At 47.4% G+C, this 14,886-nt stretch overlaps 1 protein-coding gene across 1 annotated transcript in view; it reads right to left on the reverse strand.

The window, feature by feature from the left end:
* AK7 (adenylate kinase 7) overlaps positions 1-14,200 on the reverse strand; it is a gene marked incomplete at its 5' end in the record, with an annotated part of 70,062 nt that extends 55,862 nt beyond the window's left edge. Inside the window, 3 exons of the mRNA XM_086708515.1 lie at positions 3,981-4,089; positions 10,537-10,716; positions 13,574-14,200. Coding sequence (XP_086564641.1) covers positions 3,981-4,089; positions 10,537-10,716; positions 13,574-14,200 — 916 coding nt within the window. The remainder of the gene's footprint in view (positions 1-3,980; positions 4,090-10,536; positions 10,717-13,573) is intronic.
* Positions 14,201-14,886: the final 686 nt, after the last annotated feature.

A 14,886-nucleotide genomic window follows, 5' to 3' on the forward strand; every position in this document is an offset into this window, starting at 1 on the left:
ACTCAAATGGATAAAGGACTTGAATGTTAGACAGGAAGCCATCAAAACTCTAGAGGAGAAAGTGGGCAACAACCTCTTTGATCTCAGCCATAGCAATTTTTTACTCGACATGTCTCCAAAGGAGAATTAAAAGCAAAAATGAACTATTGGGACCTCATCAAGATAAAAAGCTTCTGCACTGCGAAGGAAACAATCAACAAAACTAAAAGGCAACCAACGGAATGGGAAAAGATATTTGCAAGTGACATATCAGATAAAGGGCTAGTATCTAAAATCTATATAAAGAACTCACCAAACTCCACACCCAAAAAACAAATAACCCAGTGAAGAAATGGGCAGAAGACACGAATAGACACTTTTCCAAAGAAGACATCCAGATGGCCAACAGACATGAAAAGATGCTCAACATTATTCATCATCGGGGAAATAGAAATCAAAACTACACTGAGATACCACCTCATACCGGTCAGAGTGGCTAAAATGAACAACTCAGGAGACTATAGATGCTGGCGAGGATGTAGAGAAACAGGAACCCTGTTGCACTGTTGGTGGGAATGCAAACTGGTGCAGCCGGTCTGGAAAATAGTGTGGAGGTTCCGCAAAAAATTAAAAATAGATCTACCCTATGACCCAGCAATAGCACTGCTAGGAATTTACCCAAGGGATACAGGCAGAAGTGCTGATGCATAGGGGCACTTGGACCCCAATGTTTATAGCAGCACTTTCAACAATAGCCAAATTATGGAAAGAGCCTAAATGTCCATCAACTGATGAATGGATAAAGAAGATGTGGTTTATATATACCATGGAATACTACTTGGCAATGAGCAAGCATGAAATCCTGCCATTTGCAACAACTTGGATAGAACTGGAGGGTATTATGCTAAGTGAAATAAGTCAAGAAAGACAGATACCATATGTTTTCACTCATATGTGGAACTTGAGAAACTTAACAGAAGACCATGATGGAGGGGAAAGAAATAAAAAGAGGGAGAGAGCCAAACCATAAGAGACTCTTAAAAACTGAGAATAAACTGAGGGTTGATGGGAGGTGGGAGGGAGGGGAAAGTGGGTGATGGGCAATGAGGAGGCCACCTGTTGGGATGAGCACTGGGTGTTGTATGGAAACCAGTTTGACAATAAATTATATTTAAAATAAACAAACGAACGTACATTAAATCTCCTTATTAGAACGAAGGAGGAAGCAATAACACACATTCTACGTTTTGAGGCTCATGGAAGGAGATACAGTGTCCACGTTTGAGAAATGATTATGGTCTCTTGAGGAACAGGGTGGGGGGGTCCTATGAGGAGCTAAAACCCATCTGTCACAGCTGGAGGGCAGTGGTTAACGTCTAAAATTCATAATCACAGGACATCAATGCTGGTATTTTTATGCAGGAAAAAAAGCACAAGTGGGTTAAATGAGGTTTCTCTTGGGGTATAGGGATAGAGTTGAAAGGGTATTCAGGGCATCATAACTTTTTATTCTAAGCCCTACTGTGCTTCTTAATTTTCCAAACATGTTCAGGTTTGTTTTAGTTTTTTAATGTCTGTTTATTTTTGGGAGATTGAGAGAGAGAGAGAGAGCAGGCGAGAGGCAGAAGGAAACAGAGACACAGAATCTAAAGCAGGCTCCAGGCTCTGAGCTGTCAGCACTGAACCTGACACGGGCTCGAACTCACCAACTGTGAGATCATGACCTGAGCCGAAGTCAGACGCTTAACCAACTGAGTCACCCAAACGCCCCCAAACATGTCCAGGTTTCATTTCAGAAAAAAAAAAAAATTAATTACAAGAATACATTATATAGAAAAATCAATGTTCAAAGCCTGACACAAAATAAGGATTCATTACATGTTAGCTCTAATTATGATTTTTAAGTGGTGCAATTATTTCAGAAGGCGCAGTTACACATCATCTGTAAATGTTTGCAAAGGGACAAAATGCAGAAAGTAGGCTTTCAAAGAATCTGTTTCAAAAGATGACACAATGTTCCTGCTTTTGATTTGTTCCCTACTGGATGAAATGTAGGCACAGTTAAAACAGAGAAATCAAACGCTCTAAGCTCCTGAGGAATCTCACACATCCGCGGACAGTACTTCTCCATCATTTCCCTGAGTATGGTACGGTCATTCGCGAGGCTCCGTCCCATTTCTTTTCATTTAAGCCAAAATGTCACTTTGCTGTTCATCTTATTCGACGGTTGGCAACATAGCACCTGTTTTTTTTTTTTTTTTTTTTCAACGTTTATTTATTTTTCGGACAGAGAGAGACAGAGCATGAACGGGTGAGGGGCAGAGAGAGAGGGAGACACAGAATCGGAAACAGGCTCCAGGCTCTGAGCCATCAGCCCAGAGCCCGACGCGGGGCTCGAACTCACGGACCGCAAGATCGTGACCTGGCTGAAGTCGGACGCTTAACCGACTGCGCCACCCAGGCGCCCCAGCACCTGTTTTTATAAATGAAGTTTTATTGGAACCTAAGAAATAACTCCTCTCCTCTTAAAGTCACATCCCCCTTGTGATACCTGTCTGATAAACATGCCATTCTCTGTCCTGCATCAGAGTTCCTCACGTGTGCCTTAGCTCTCCTGTGGGGCTACAGGGGCCTTGAGGGTATAATCTTTTTCTTATTTGTCTTCGTATCTCCCCAGTACCTTCAACCGCGCCTCCTTAAGCAGTGCCTGTAGAATGAATACACGTTGAATTTTGAAAGCTGTTTCCTTTCATGATTAAAAACGTTCTATCCTTGGGGTGCCTGGGTGGCCCGGTTGGTGAAGCGTCTGACTTCGGCTCAAGTCACGATCTCATGGCTCCTGGGTTCGAGCCCCGCGTCGGGCTCTGCATGGACAGCATGGAGCCTGCTTGGGATTCCCTCTCTCTCTCTGTCTCTCTCTCTGTCCTGCCCCTGCTTGTGCTCTCTCTCTCTCTCAAAAAATAAACATTTAAAAAAAATGTTCTATCCTTTGGAAGCACCCATTGCTTATTTTATATATTTATTTATTTATTTATTTATTTATTTATTTATTTATCAAAGTTGCTTTTTAAGTTTGTTTATTTATTTTAAGGTGAGGGGACAGAGAGGAGAGAGAGAGAATCTCAAGCAGGCTCCACACTGTCAGCGCACAGCCCAACGTGGGGCTCGAACTCACGAACTGTGTGATCATGACCTGAGCCGAAGTCAAGAGTGGGATGCCCAACCAAATGAGCCCCTCAGGCGCCCCACCCATTGTTTAATCAAACAAGGGGGCCATGAAGTCTCAGCTGACTCTAAGGCCATAGTAGTTAGTCCACATGAACAAATCGAAACCTAAGTCTGTTACAGGCTGCAAGGTTCGGAAACCAACACCTAAGGACAACCAGTCACAGTCAACTAGCCTCTTCCAGGTAAGCCAGCTGAGTACACTATAGCCAATCAAATAACTTCCTCACTTTGCTCTGCCTTTGCTCTGTAAGTCTTTCCCCTGGCCCCTGTTGGTGAAGCTCTCCAAGCCACTTACGGCATGGTGTGCTCTCGTGAATCGAGTTTTGCTCAAATAAACTCTTAAAGATTCTCATATGCCTCGGTTTATCTTTTAACACTTCCAAAGGCTGATGAATATTCATCAGCTTTTTTTTTATCAGAGAAAGAGGGAGAGAGAGAGAGAGAGAGAGAGAGAGGGCACGCACACACAAATGGGGGAGAGGGGCAGAGGGAGAGAGAGAGAATCTTAAGTAGGCTGCACGCTCAGAGCCCAACACGGGGCTTGATCCTACGACTCTGGGATCATGACCTGAGCCTAAATCAAAAGTTGAACGCTCAGCCGACTGAGCCACCCAGATGCCCCTCATTAGCCTAATTTCATTTCATGTTTTAGGTAAGTCTCAGGTCAGTTTTCCCACGGTCCTAATTCGCCTCGTGTTCATTAGATGACTCTTGGGTTAAGTAAGTTGCACAAAAGCAGCATCCCTGGAGACAAAAGAAAGAAGTTCACTGACCAGAGACTGCCCAGATGGCCTCCTCTGCTTGCTGTGGGTTCTCGGTGATGTTATAAATGATGATGTCACACTCCAGGAGGCGCATGAGAAGGTCCTCCCGAGAGATGTTCTGAAAAAGAGATGTGACAGTCATTTGTTGCAAGGCGCTAACCTTAATATTTCGCTGGAATGACAATTTCCAAATTAGATATACGGCAGATGAAGTGTCCTACAGGAAACATTTGCAGGGTTTCTATTTAAAATGAAATTTTGGCTCTCTTCTGTGTGTAGTTTCCAAGTAACAAATAAGTTTATGAAAATAGCTGGGAACAGATGATTAAAAAATTGCATAATGATTTTAGGTACTATTTCTGCAGGCTGTTTAAACCCCAATTCAGAAGGGAAGAATTAGAACATACTGGAAGAAAAATGTGTGAGGCATTTGAAACTAATGCAAACTCTATGCAAGATTACTTGAGCCATTATATATCCTGAATCGCTCAGAAGTGCTGATGAGTGATGAATGTGGATGGTTTCAGAACCCTCACGATGGCATTCATCCATTCTCTTCGTACATGCAAGGTGCCTTATTACAGTCGACAGTTGGGAATATTTCGAAAACACAGGAACTTTTAATGGGTGGAAATATAAAAGTGCTTACATTAGACAAAAGTAACTTCGGCGATCATGTGTTTTAGGTAGCTGTTCCTTCCTGGCCACAAACTGAGTGGCTTAAACCACAGAAATTCATGTCCCACGGTCTGGAGGCCACAAGTCCAAGATCGAGGTGTCGGCAGGGCCGGTCCCTTCAGAAGGCTGTGACGGAGATTCAGCTCCGTGGCTCTCTCCTAGCTTCTGGTGCCTCTCAGGAAATCTCTGGGATTCCTTGGCTGGTTAATGCATCAACCACATCTCCGCCTTCCTCTTCCCAGGAGTTCTCCCTGTATACGTGTCTGGGTCCAAGTTTTCCCATCCATCCTTTTGGTAAGGATGTCGGTCGTATTGGATGAGGGGTCCACCCCAATGACCTCCTTTTAACTCAATTTCCTCTGTGAAGACCTATCTCCAAATAGGTCACATCGTGAGCTTTCTGGGGTTAGGGCTTCAACAGATCTTTTTTCGGGGAGACACAGTTCAATCCATAATACACTCCATTGTGTTTCTTTTCTGGGCTGAATGGGCAGAAGGGAAGACACTCTGAAAATGCCAATCCAAACATCAGTTTTTAATTTTTCAATAGTGAGACGACACAGGACGACCGTGCTCTCCCAACGCACCTGAGACCGATCTAGATTCAGAAATGACGTGGGAAAGGAAGGAAGAAAGTCACTGGACAAATGGAAGGCGTGTGCTCCAGATGCTGCCCAAGAGAAAGAAGAGAAAGCATCTATGATTCCAGCCCGTGACAGCGTGTGAGAGCGGCGTCCAAAGAAACACGCACACGCATGTGAAATCATAGCTGGATTTCGGGTGAAACAGGCACGTTTCCAAGAGGATGGCCACCCTGATCAGACGTTGCGTGACCACATTTGGGCATTCATTTGTTTACCCATCCAACATTTGGGGGCCTTGTGTTTGACCCCAAGGATAGAGGCAAAATGAATAATGTCTGGTTGTTTACACTGAGGAGCATTGTGTGTGTGTGTGTGTGTGTGTGTGTGTTTTGTTGGGAAAACTTATAGCAAATTATAGTCTAATGCAGACAAGGACATGTCTAAGGACATAAGAAGCCTTTGAACAAATTAGAAAAAGGCAATCTGCTCTTTGTGGGGAAATTATAAGGCGGCACCTACTCTGGGGCACTCTGAACCCAGCAGAACACAACTCCTACTCATGTCCTTAGGCAGGCACCCTTGCACAGTGTGCAACCTGCCCAGCCTTACATGGCAGCCCCCAATATAGAAAGGGCTATCATAGAGGTACATCTGAGGTTTGATAGACCAGGAGGAATATGTGATTAAGGCTCCTGGGAGGTGACATTCGAGTTGGACTGAAGAGTGAATATGAGCTCATTCAGCAGAGCCTGGAATAGTAGATGGTTTGCTGAGCCAGGCAGAGGCACCTTCCACAAACTAGAGCAGCCTAATGTTTTCCATCCTCTGCTCTCTCTCACCTTACATGCCACCCTTGCCTCTTCTCCTTGGTTCCCTGCAACCCATGCTCTAGCTATGCTGATGTTTTTCCTATTCTAAAGCATACCACACGCTTCCCCATGTGTTCCCGCCTTGTGTGACATTTCCTTGCTCCCTTATCTGCCTGGCAGTCTCTACTCAGCCCTAGAGGCCGGGCCTCAGTCCCAGCTTCTCCCAGTAGCGGACCATCCTCCATCCCGGATGGAGGCTCCGGGATCTCCAGACCAGAGGAGCTGAGGCGGGCGGGGGTGGGGGGCGGGGGGGTTGATCTGTGTGGTAGGAAGGGTGTGCAGCTACATCTGCCTGGCTCCGTACCTAAGACCGAGCGCTCATCAACTGCCCTTTTCAGATGCTGCTGTGCCCACACCTCTGCGGTCGTGCCCACTGCACTGCCGTGGGGCTGCGTGTTTGTGTGCGAGTCCCTGCGAGGTGTGAGCTCCACGCGCCTCTGTGGATCCTTAGGACGCTCGAGACACGTTCACGGATCCGAACTCCAGTGTAAATGGTGGGCGCCGGTAAAGATCTGAACTAACGCAAATGGCCACGCTAAGGGGAAGGGGGCACCTCGTGGAGAGGCTGTGAGGCGCCCAGGTGAGGACCTCGTGACCAAGAGGGGGCGCCACGAGCCCACAGCTGCGGTAGCGGGGAGCGCGTGATGGACGGTCCGGAGGACACAAACGTCCATTTCCTCTTCCCCTTTCCCGACAGAACCCCGATTTTGTTCAGGTGCTCCCTTCTCAGCCTGGGGATCTGAACTCCACTCCCTAGCTTCAGGGCTGGGCTTTATTGATCTCAGGGTACAGTGATCCGTTCAGGAATGGGCATGTGACTCACTTCCAAACCGTGAGATTCAAGGAGATGCCTGCAGGGGACCGCGGGATTGTTCATCCTCCTTTCTCTGAGGACTTCCGGAAGTTCCCTTCACCTCGGTGTTGCTGTGTGTGAACGTTGAGACCCTGGACCGTTGCCGCCTTGCTCCCAGCCCAAGAGTGACGTCATCCTTAAAGGAAGGGAGAGGCCAGGAAGGGGCAGAAAAAGGAGCTGCAGCCCCTGGATCACGCCAGCCCTGAAGCTGCATCTTCCCTGAGACAACCAGCCACATAAACTGGAGAATTTCCTTCTTTACTAAGGCAGTTTGCCTTGCCTTTTCCCCCTATGACTTGCAGCCCCAAACAGCCCAAACATATCTAGGTCCTTAATCAAAATTAGGAGGCTGAAAGGCAGAGTGGTTTTGTAGAGGAGGAAAATAAATTTCATTTGGGGGCCTATTGAACTAGAAGTGCCAGCAGGACATCTGGGGGAGTGCACCAGGGGGCAGTTGGATTTGCTGGTCAACAGGGCTGGAGACAGATTTGAAAGGCATTGGCTCGTATGGGGGAGCTGGAGCCATAGGACCAGAGAAGCTTGAGGAGGGACATCCATTACGAGAAAGGAGGGAGTTCTGGGGAAAAGCGCATTTAAAGGACAGAAAGAGGAAAAGGAGCCAGTGAAACAAGGAGTGTTCAGATGCACGAGGGAAGTCAGGGGGTAAAGACCGCAGAAGAGGGAAGGAGACTTTCTCCTGGGAAGCCAGGTAAGATAGGACTTTGGGAATTAGGCCAGCCGGGAATTAGACCAGTGACACGGGTCAGGGTATTTTCTGTGGCTGGACCCTCTCTGAGGGGGCAGGGGCCAGGGGCGGAGAAAGGCTGGTAGCCACCAGGAAGGCCGAATGAAGTTCAAAAGATGTGCGCACTGAACACATGCATAGGCAGAAAGAAAGAAGCCAGTGGTGACTGAAGACCCAGGAGAGGGTGAAAGGGGGTAAGTGGTGGAGAAAGTTCCCTAAGATGGCAGGTTGGGGGGAGAGGACTCTTTCGTTCATTTCACGAGTGTTTATTGAGGGCTGCTTTCAGCCAGTTAATGTGCTACGTGCCAAAGACGCACGGATAAACAGGGGAATAAGTGAGGCTCAGTCTATTCTTAAGGCTAACCATCAGGGGCAGTGTGACCCACAACAGACAGATAATAACAATGGAGTGGGAAAAGTGGGATGATGTAGGCAGGTAAAGATGCTGTGGGAGTCCAAGAAAAGAGCTCAGATTCCAAACGGGGAGTGGGGAAGAAGTGGGAATCACCGAGGGCTTCCTGGAGGAGATGACATCCTGAGTTAAGTCTTGCGGAACGAACAGGGCTGGGTGGGGTTGGCAGAGGAAAGTCTGTTCCAGGGTACGGCGTGTGCAGAGCTGTATAGCAGGGTCTGAAGAGCGGCAGGCAGGCTGATGAGAGGCTGACACCCCTACTGGAGGCATTCAAATGTCTCAGGTTGTGTGTGTAGAATTTGTCATGCGGGGGCAGTGAAACTGATAGAGAAAGGTGAAGATGGTGGGAAGTTAAGTTGGACACACTGGTGGTTCAGCAAGGCTTGACTCGAAAGGGAACAGATGCTTCTCCTCTTTGTTCTTGAAGCCCCCCTCTCCTCTTCACTTGTTTCTCTGTAGAATCCTTTGCTCCAGGAACACGGTATGGATTCTGACATCCCACTGACCTCAATGTACACTTAGTAACCAGACTTGGATGGCAGGTGCCAGCCCTGAGACCACCCTGAAGGGTGGGTCTGCAGTTTGCTGTTGTTGTTGTTGTTTTCAAGTTTCTGTTTAAATGCCAGTTACGTAACGTACAGTGTAATATTAGTTTCAGACGTAGAATTTAGTGGTTCGTCGCTTACATACAACACCTGTTGATCAACACGGCAAGCGTCCTCCTTAATGCCCATCACCCAGTTAGCCCATGCACCCCCACTGCACCCCTCTGGTAACTGTTCTCGATAGTTAAGAGTCTGTTTCCTGGTTTACTTCTCTCTCTCTCTCTCTGTCTCTCTCTCTCTCTCTCTTTGTCTCTCTCTCTCTCTCTTTCCCCCCTATATTCATCTGTTTTATTTATTTTAAAAAAAATATTTATTTTTGGGAGAGTGCAAGCGGGGGGAGGAGCAGAGAGAGGGGGACAGAGAATCTGAAGCAGGCTCTGTGCTGACAGGCTGACAGGAGCTAGTCTGATGTGGGGCTCGAACTCCTGAACTGCGAGATCATGACCTGAGCCAAAGTCGGACGCTCAACCGACTGAGCCCCCCAGGTGCCCCTCATCTGTTTTCATATGAGTGACATCATACGGTATTTGTCTTTCTCTGACTTATTTCACTTAGCATAAAAATCTCTAGCTCCATCCACACATCGTTGCAAATGGCAAGATTTCATTCTTTCTAATGGCCGAGTAATATTCCATTATATATATATATGTACGTATACACACACACACGCGCGCGCACACACACACACACACACACACACACACACACACACACACCACATCTTCTTATCTGTTCATCAGTCAGCGGACTTTGGGCTCTATCCATAATTTGGCTACTGTTGATGAAGCTGCTATAAACATCAGGGTTCATATAGTCCTTTGAATCAGTAGTTTTGTATCCTGTGGGTAAAAACCTAGTAGTGCAATTGCTGGCTTGTAGGGTAGTTCTTATTTTTAACTTTTTTTTTTTAAGGTTATTTATTTATTTTTGAGAGAGAGAGAGAGAGAGGAGGGAGGGGCAGAGAGAGAGGGAGAGAGAGAATCCGAGCAGCCTCCGTGCTATCAGCATTCCCACCAGCAGTGTAAGAGGGCTCCCCTTTCTCCACATCCTCACCAACCCCTGTTGTTTCCCGTGTTGTTGATTTTATTTTATTTTTTTTTTCCTGTGTTGTTGATTTTAGCCATTCTGGCAGGTGTGAGGCGGTATCTCAATGTGATTTTGATTCGTATTTCCCTGATGATGCGTGATGTTGAGCATCTTTCCATGTGTCAGCCATCTGGATGTCTTGTTGGAAAAATGTCTGTTCGTGTCTCCTTTTAACCGGAAGGGTCTGCAGTTTTGAAGGCATTAGCCTGCTGTAGCCTCCTTTGCCTGGCAAAGTAATAAAACTATCGTTCCTCTTTATCCCCACACTGTCTTCGTGTTATATTTAACTCCCGAGCACAGAGTTGGGTTCAACAATGGCCGCACAGTTTCTCAGTAAGACAGCAACGTAATGATATGTTATTTCCTAGTGGCTTATTACCAAAGGAGGTTTCTCCCTCCCAGAAAATGCCCACCATAGTTGGGTAGTGAGGGGCAGCACGCATTTTGAACACATTTTAGAAGATTCTGTGAGTCTGCAAGTCCAAATTAGATCCATCCCTTCCAGGAGTATCTAATTTAAATTCTTTGCTCCAGGCACACATTTAAAGTGGAGACAATGGTTGTTCTCCGTCAGGGGAGAAAGACCTGCCTCCACCTGTCCCACACCTTCCTGCACCCCCATGTGTGCGGAAGAGAGAAGGAGAAGCAGAGAATAACAGCATATTGTGAAGGTGTTGGAGAGCAAGGTGACTCTGCCCTTGGTCAACACTTAGCAAAAGCCACCTGGACTTACGCTGTATGTCTCCACGGCAAAGTTGGGCCGAACGCCTTCGAGCTTGGAAAGCGTACCCACGATCTGGAACGTGCCGTCCTTCAGTGTGGATGAGGCTTCCATGGTTGACTTCCTTTCTTCTTCTTCCTCTTCTTCTGTGATTTCTTCAAGTGAAGCCCCGACTACACAGTTAGACAGGAACTGCAAGAAAACACAAACTTGCTAAGAAAATACTAAGGACAACTTAGAGAAAGGGTAGACAGTTGGAATGATTCTAAACACTGACCATTCTTGAGGGCTTGCTAGAGGTACCCCACGTGTATAGCCGATGCGTTTTACCCTGGTGGTTTGCTGAAACTAACAATGACCCCAGTAACACGGCCAAGTGGGTACTATAATGGCACTCTAATTTTAAAGCGTTTTTAAAGTTTATTATTTATTTTTGAGAAAGAGAGAGTGCATGCAAGGGAGGGGCAGAGAGAGAGGGAGAATCTCAAGCAGGCTCCGCACTGTCAGTGCAGAGCCTGATGCAGGGCTTGACCTCCCCATCCTGGAGATGATGACCTGAGCCGAAATCAAGAGTCAGATGCTCAACCGACTGAGCCACCCAGGTGCCCCAATGGCACTCTCTTTTATAGATGAGGAAGCCAGGCCCAGAGAACTTAAAGAAGGTGTTAAGAATATTGCCCTGCTCTGGCAATGGGCAGAGCAGGGCTGGGGTCACCACGATGATCTTGTCTAATAGAAACGTAGCAGTGTAATGTGATCAACTCAGGTAAGTTAAACTGGCTAGTTGCCACATTAACAGCAGTAAAAAGAAACCAGTGTAACTAATTTAAATAATGTTTTCTTTACCCAACAGATTCAAAATATTATCACTTTAACATGTAATCAGTGGAAAAAAATTATTAATGAGATCTTTTATGTTCCTTTTTGTTCACACTAAGTCTTTGAAATTCGATGTGCATTTTACACTGACCGTAGGCTAATCTCCATTTGGATTCGCCACATTGAAACGTTCAATATCCACATGTGGCCAGTGGCTACCTTTACAAGTAATGAAATAGAATGAAGTTGGCGAAGTTTCGCTTTTTATTTTACAGAAGTTATCCTTGGGAGTGGCTTATGAAATGTTAAAGAGTTTCATATATACGTGTGTGTGTGTGTGTGTGTGTGTGTGTGTGTGTGTGTGTGTATACACAAATGTATATGTATGTATATATAATATGTATGTATACTTTATAAGAATGGTTTTAGGGGCGCCTGGGTGGCTCAGTCGGTTGAGCGTCCGACTTCGGCTCAGGTCACGATCTCGTGGTCTGTGAGTTCGAGCCCCGCGTCAGGCTCTGGGCCGATGGCTCAGAGCCTGGAGCCTGCTTCCGATTCTGTGTCTCCCTCTCTCTCTGCCCCTCCCCCGTTCATGCTCTGTCTCTTTCTGTCTCAAAAATAAGTAAATGTTAAAAAATTAAAAAAAAAAGAATGGTTTTAATTTACATATTAAACATGTATGTAATCACTATATTATTACACCGTGGGAGGAAAAGCAAACCAAAACGAAACAAACAGGAAGTCCCACCTCATTTATTTTGATAAACGTCACTTTGAGTTAGTAATGCAAGATTAGCAGGTTCAACCTCTTACTGAAAGATAATTCTTCCAAGTATGTCATGTATATTTTCATTTCTCTCTCAAACATACATATTCAATTTTATTATCTCATTTCACAGATGAGGAAAGAGATGCCCAGCTGGAAGTAACTTGCCCAAGATTGCACGGGCAGGGAGGGGTACAGATGGACCCTGGGATCTCAAGGCTGCACGCATACCACGCCCGCCACACTGCTCTATCCCTGGGACAGAGAGGGGGGAGCAGGGGCTGTGGGGAGCGGGTGGCGGTGCCCAGCTGGGCCGGGAACCTGAAGACCAGAGACCTGGCCTTCATTTCTTTTATAGACTTCTTATTCCCACTCACATGGTGCTTGGTACAGAGAACAGCAATTACCTAAAAGGCCAGAGCTAGAGGTCCAGGTGAATTAAGGAATAACTGAAAATTCTGTTACTGATAAGCTTTTGCAAAAGATCTCTACAAATGGAAAGAAAAGAAAATTTGCTCTAAAAATATTATACTGTAAAAAAATAATCAGAGCTCAAAAGGGGGGTAAAGTAAAAACCTAAATTCCCTTCCCTCCCACTCTCCTAATCTCAGTCAGGTTCGCCTCTCTTTGTACAATAATCCAGTAGCTTTCATTGGATTTGGAATATAAACCAAGAGCCTGACCTCCACCCCCTCCCTGCCCCCAGATGTGGGCCTTTGTGTTGGATTCTGCTTTAATTTATGCAACAAATATCAGTGGAGTGCTGAGCACGCCTGAGGCACCATTTGACTGCTGAACAGGCCCACCTTCTGACTTTCATGGGCCTTTTCCTCCCCCCCCCAAAAAATGAAAAATTATATTTCATGACTGTATTGCCATAAAGACCCACAATCTTTGACTCTAACGTTTCATTTGGTTCCTTCTGATTTTAAAAGAAACATTTCTGGGGGCGCCTGGGTGGCTCAGTCAGTTAAGGGTCCGACTTCAGCTCAGGTCATGATCTCACAGGTTGTGAGTTTGAGCCCCATGTCAGGCTCTGTGCTGACAGCTCAGAGCCTGGAGCCTGCTTCAGATTCTCTGTCTCCCTCTGTCTCTCACCCTCCCCTGCTCACGTTCTCTCTGGCTTTCTCAAAAATAAATACAACATTTTAAAAAAGAAAGAAAGAAAGAAACATTTTTGTCAGTCGCCAAGTCTCGCGGGCCCTGGGCTCCCTGCATGCTGCCCTGCGGCCTGGTTCCCTGCACCCTCACCTCTCTGCCCTCGGACTCCCTCCTGCAAACACCTGGGCTTCCAGCTGGAGCTCTGCGTGCAGACTGGTGCCCAGGACCAGGACCCCCCTCTTAAGGGGAGCCTCTGACAGCGCCCCGTGGCACAGACCCTCGCTGGGTTCGGGGGTTCGGGAGCCCGGGGCGGGGGACCGGGAGCTGGGGTCTGGGACTCCACTCTGACCCTCCGCTGCTCACCTTCCCGATGTTCCCGCTGCTGTATGAATCCAGCAGGTTTATAAACACCCTCTGGATCCGGATAACTTTCTCCATGGGTGCCGTAACTTCCTCTTCCTCACCCTTGGTGGCAGCCGCACCGGTAGCTAAGGAGAAAGCGTCCCTCTGGTTGCCAAGGAGTTGGGGCAGGAGCGGACCCTTCAGGGGCGTGGCCTCGGGCGCGGGGCGGAGCGTTCCTGGGGCGGGGGCGGGGCCGCCGGTTTCCTGCGCGGGGCGGGCTCTGCCGGGCCGTGGGGCCAGGGTGATGTGCCCGCTGTGCTTGCGTCCGCGCCCTGTGCTCTCGTGCAGGGCGGGTTCTCTTTCGAGGCCTCCTGAGGACTTGACACAGGGGCCAGACGACCCCTGCTCCCTTTCCTCTCTTTGATTCCGAAACTGGAAACACCCCCCAGGGGTCACCTGACGCAGACCACTGGAAATACTGCTGAATCCGCTGATCCAGGAAAGCTCACACACACGTTGCCCTGTGGGATGGTCTGACCAGGACGTGACAATCCTGCAGCGCAAAGAGCAGCTGTGGCCATGGAGTTTCGTGTCCAGGACGCTGGAACGACAGCGCGTGTGGTCCTCACTGTCCAGCTGCTGCTTGATTCATGGGGCTCAGCTGGCTTTAGGGGCTGTTTGGTAGCAGTTCCGGGAGACCTGGGGGCTGGCAGGGGTGTCATCCACATTCCCAGTGAAAGGCTTTTGACCTTTCCAAATGAGATTATACATGCAGGTGCCCAGCTAAACCTACAAATTAAAAGATGACATTCAGTTTGTCTTATCACAGGACCACAAATGACCTTGTGGACTATGTATCCTGCCCTTGTCTTGGAGCAGTCTGATTCTATTGAAATGCTTTGTGTTCTACACAATAACTTGTTAAATGTAGATATTTAACCCATGCAGCATTTTTTTTTATACACACTGTATTTATTTAGAGAGAGAGCATGGGGGAGGGGCAGACAGGGGAGGGGCAGAGGGCAGGGGAGACGGGGGAGTCGGAATCCGAGCCAGTCTCCGGGGCTTGAACTCGTGACCCCAACAGAAATCAAGAGATGGCAGCTTAGCTGACTGAGCCACCCAGGCGCCGTGTGTGTGTGTGTGTGTGTGTGTGTGTGTGTGTGTGTGTGTGTGTGTGTGTGTGTGTATTTAATTGCCTCAAAAATGGATGTGACCCAGGAGCTTCATACAACTTGGAGGTTCTGGGCACTCAGCAGATTTGGCCTTGAATCCCAGCTCTGCAGCCATTTGTGGGAGATTGGGATAATGTTTTAACCTTACCTCAGCTGTTA

The sequence above is a fragment of the Puma concolor genome, chromosome B3 (assembly GCF_028749965.1).
Source record: "Puma concolor isolate L17-30 chromosome B3, mPumCon1.1.hap2, whole genome shotgun sequence".
Classification (NCBI taxonomy): domain Eukaryota; kingdom Metazoa; phylum Chordata; class Mammalia; order Carnivora; family Felidae; genus Puma; species Puma concolor.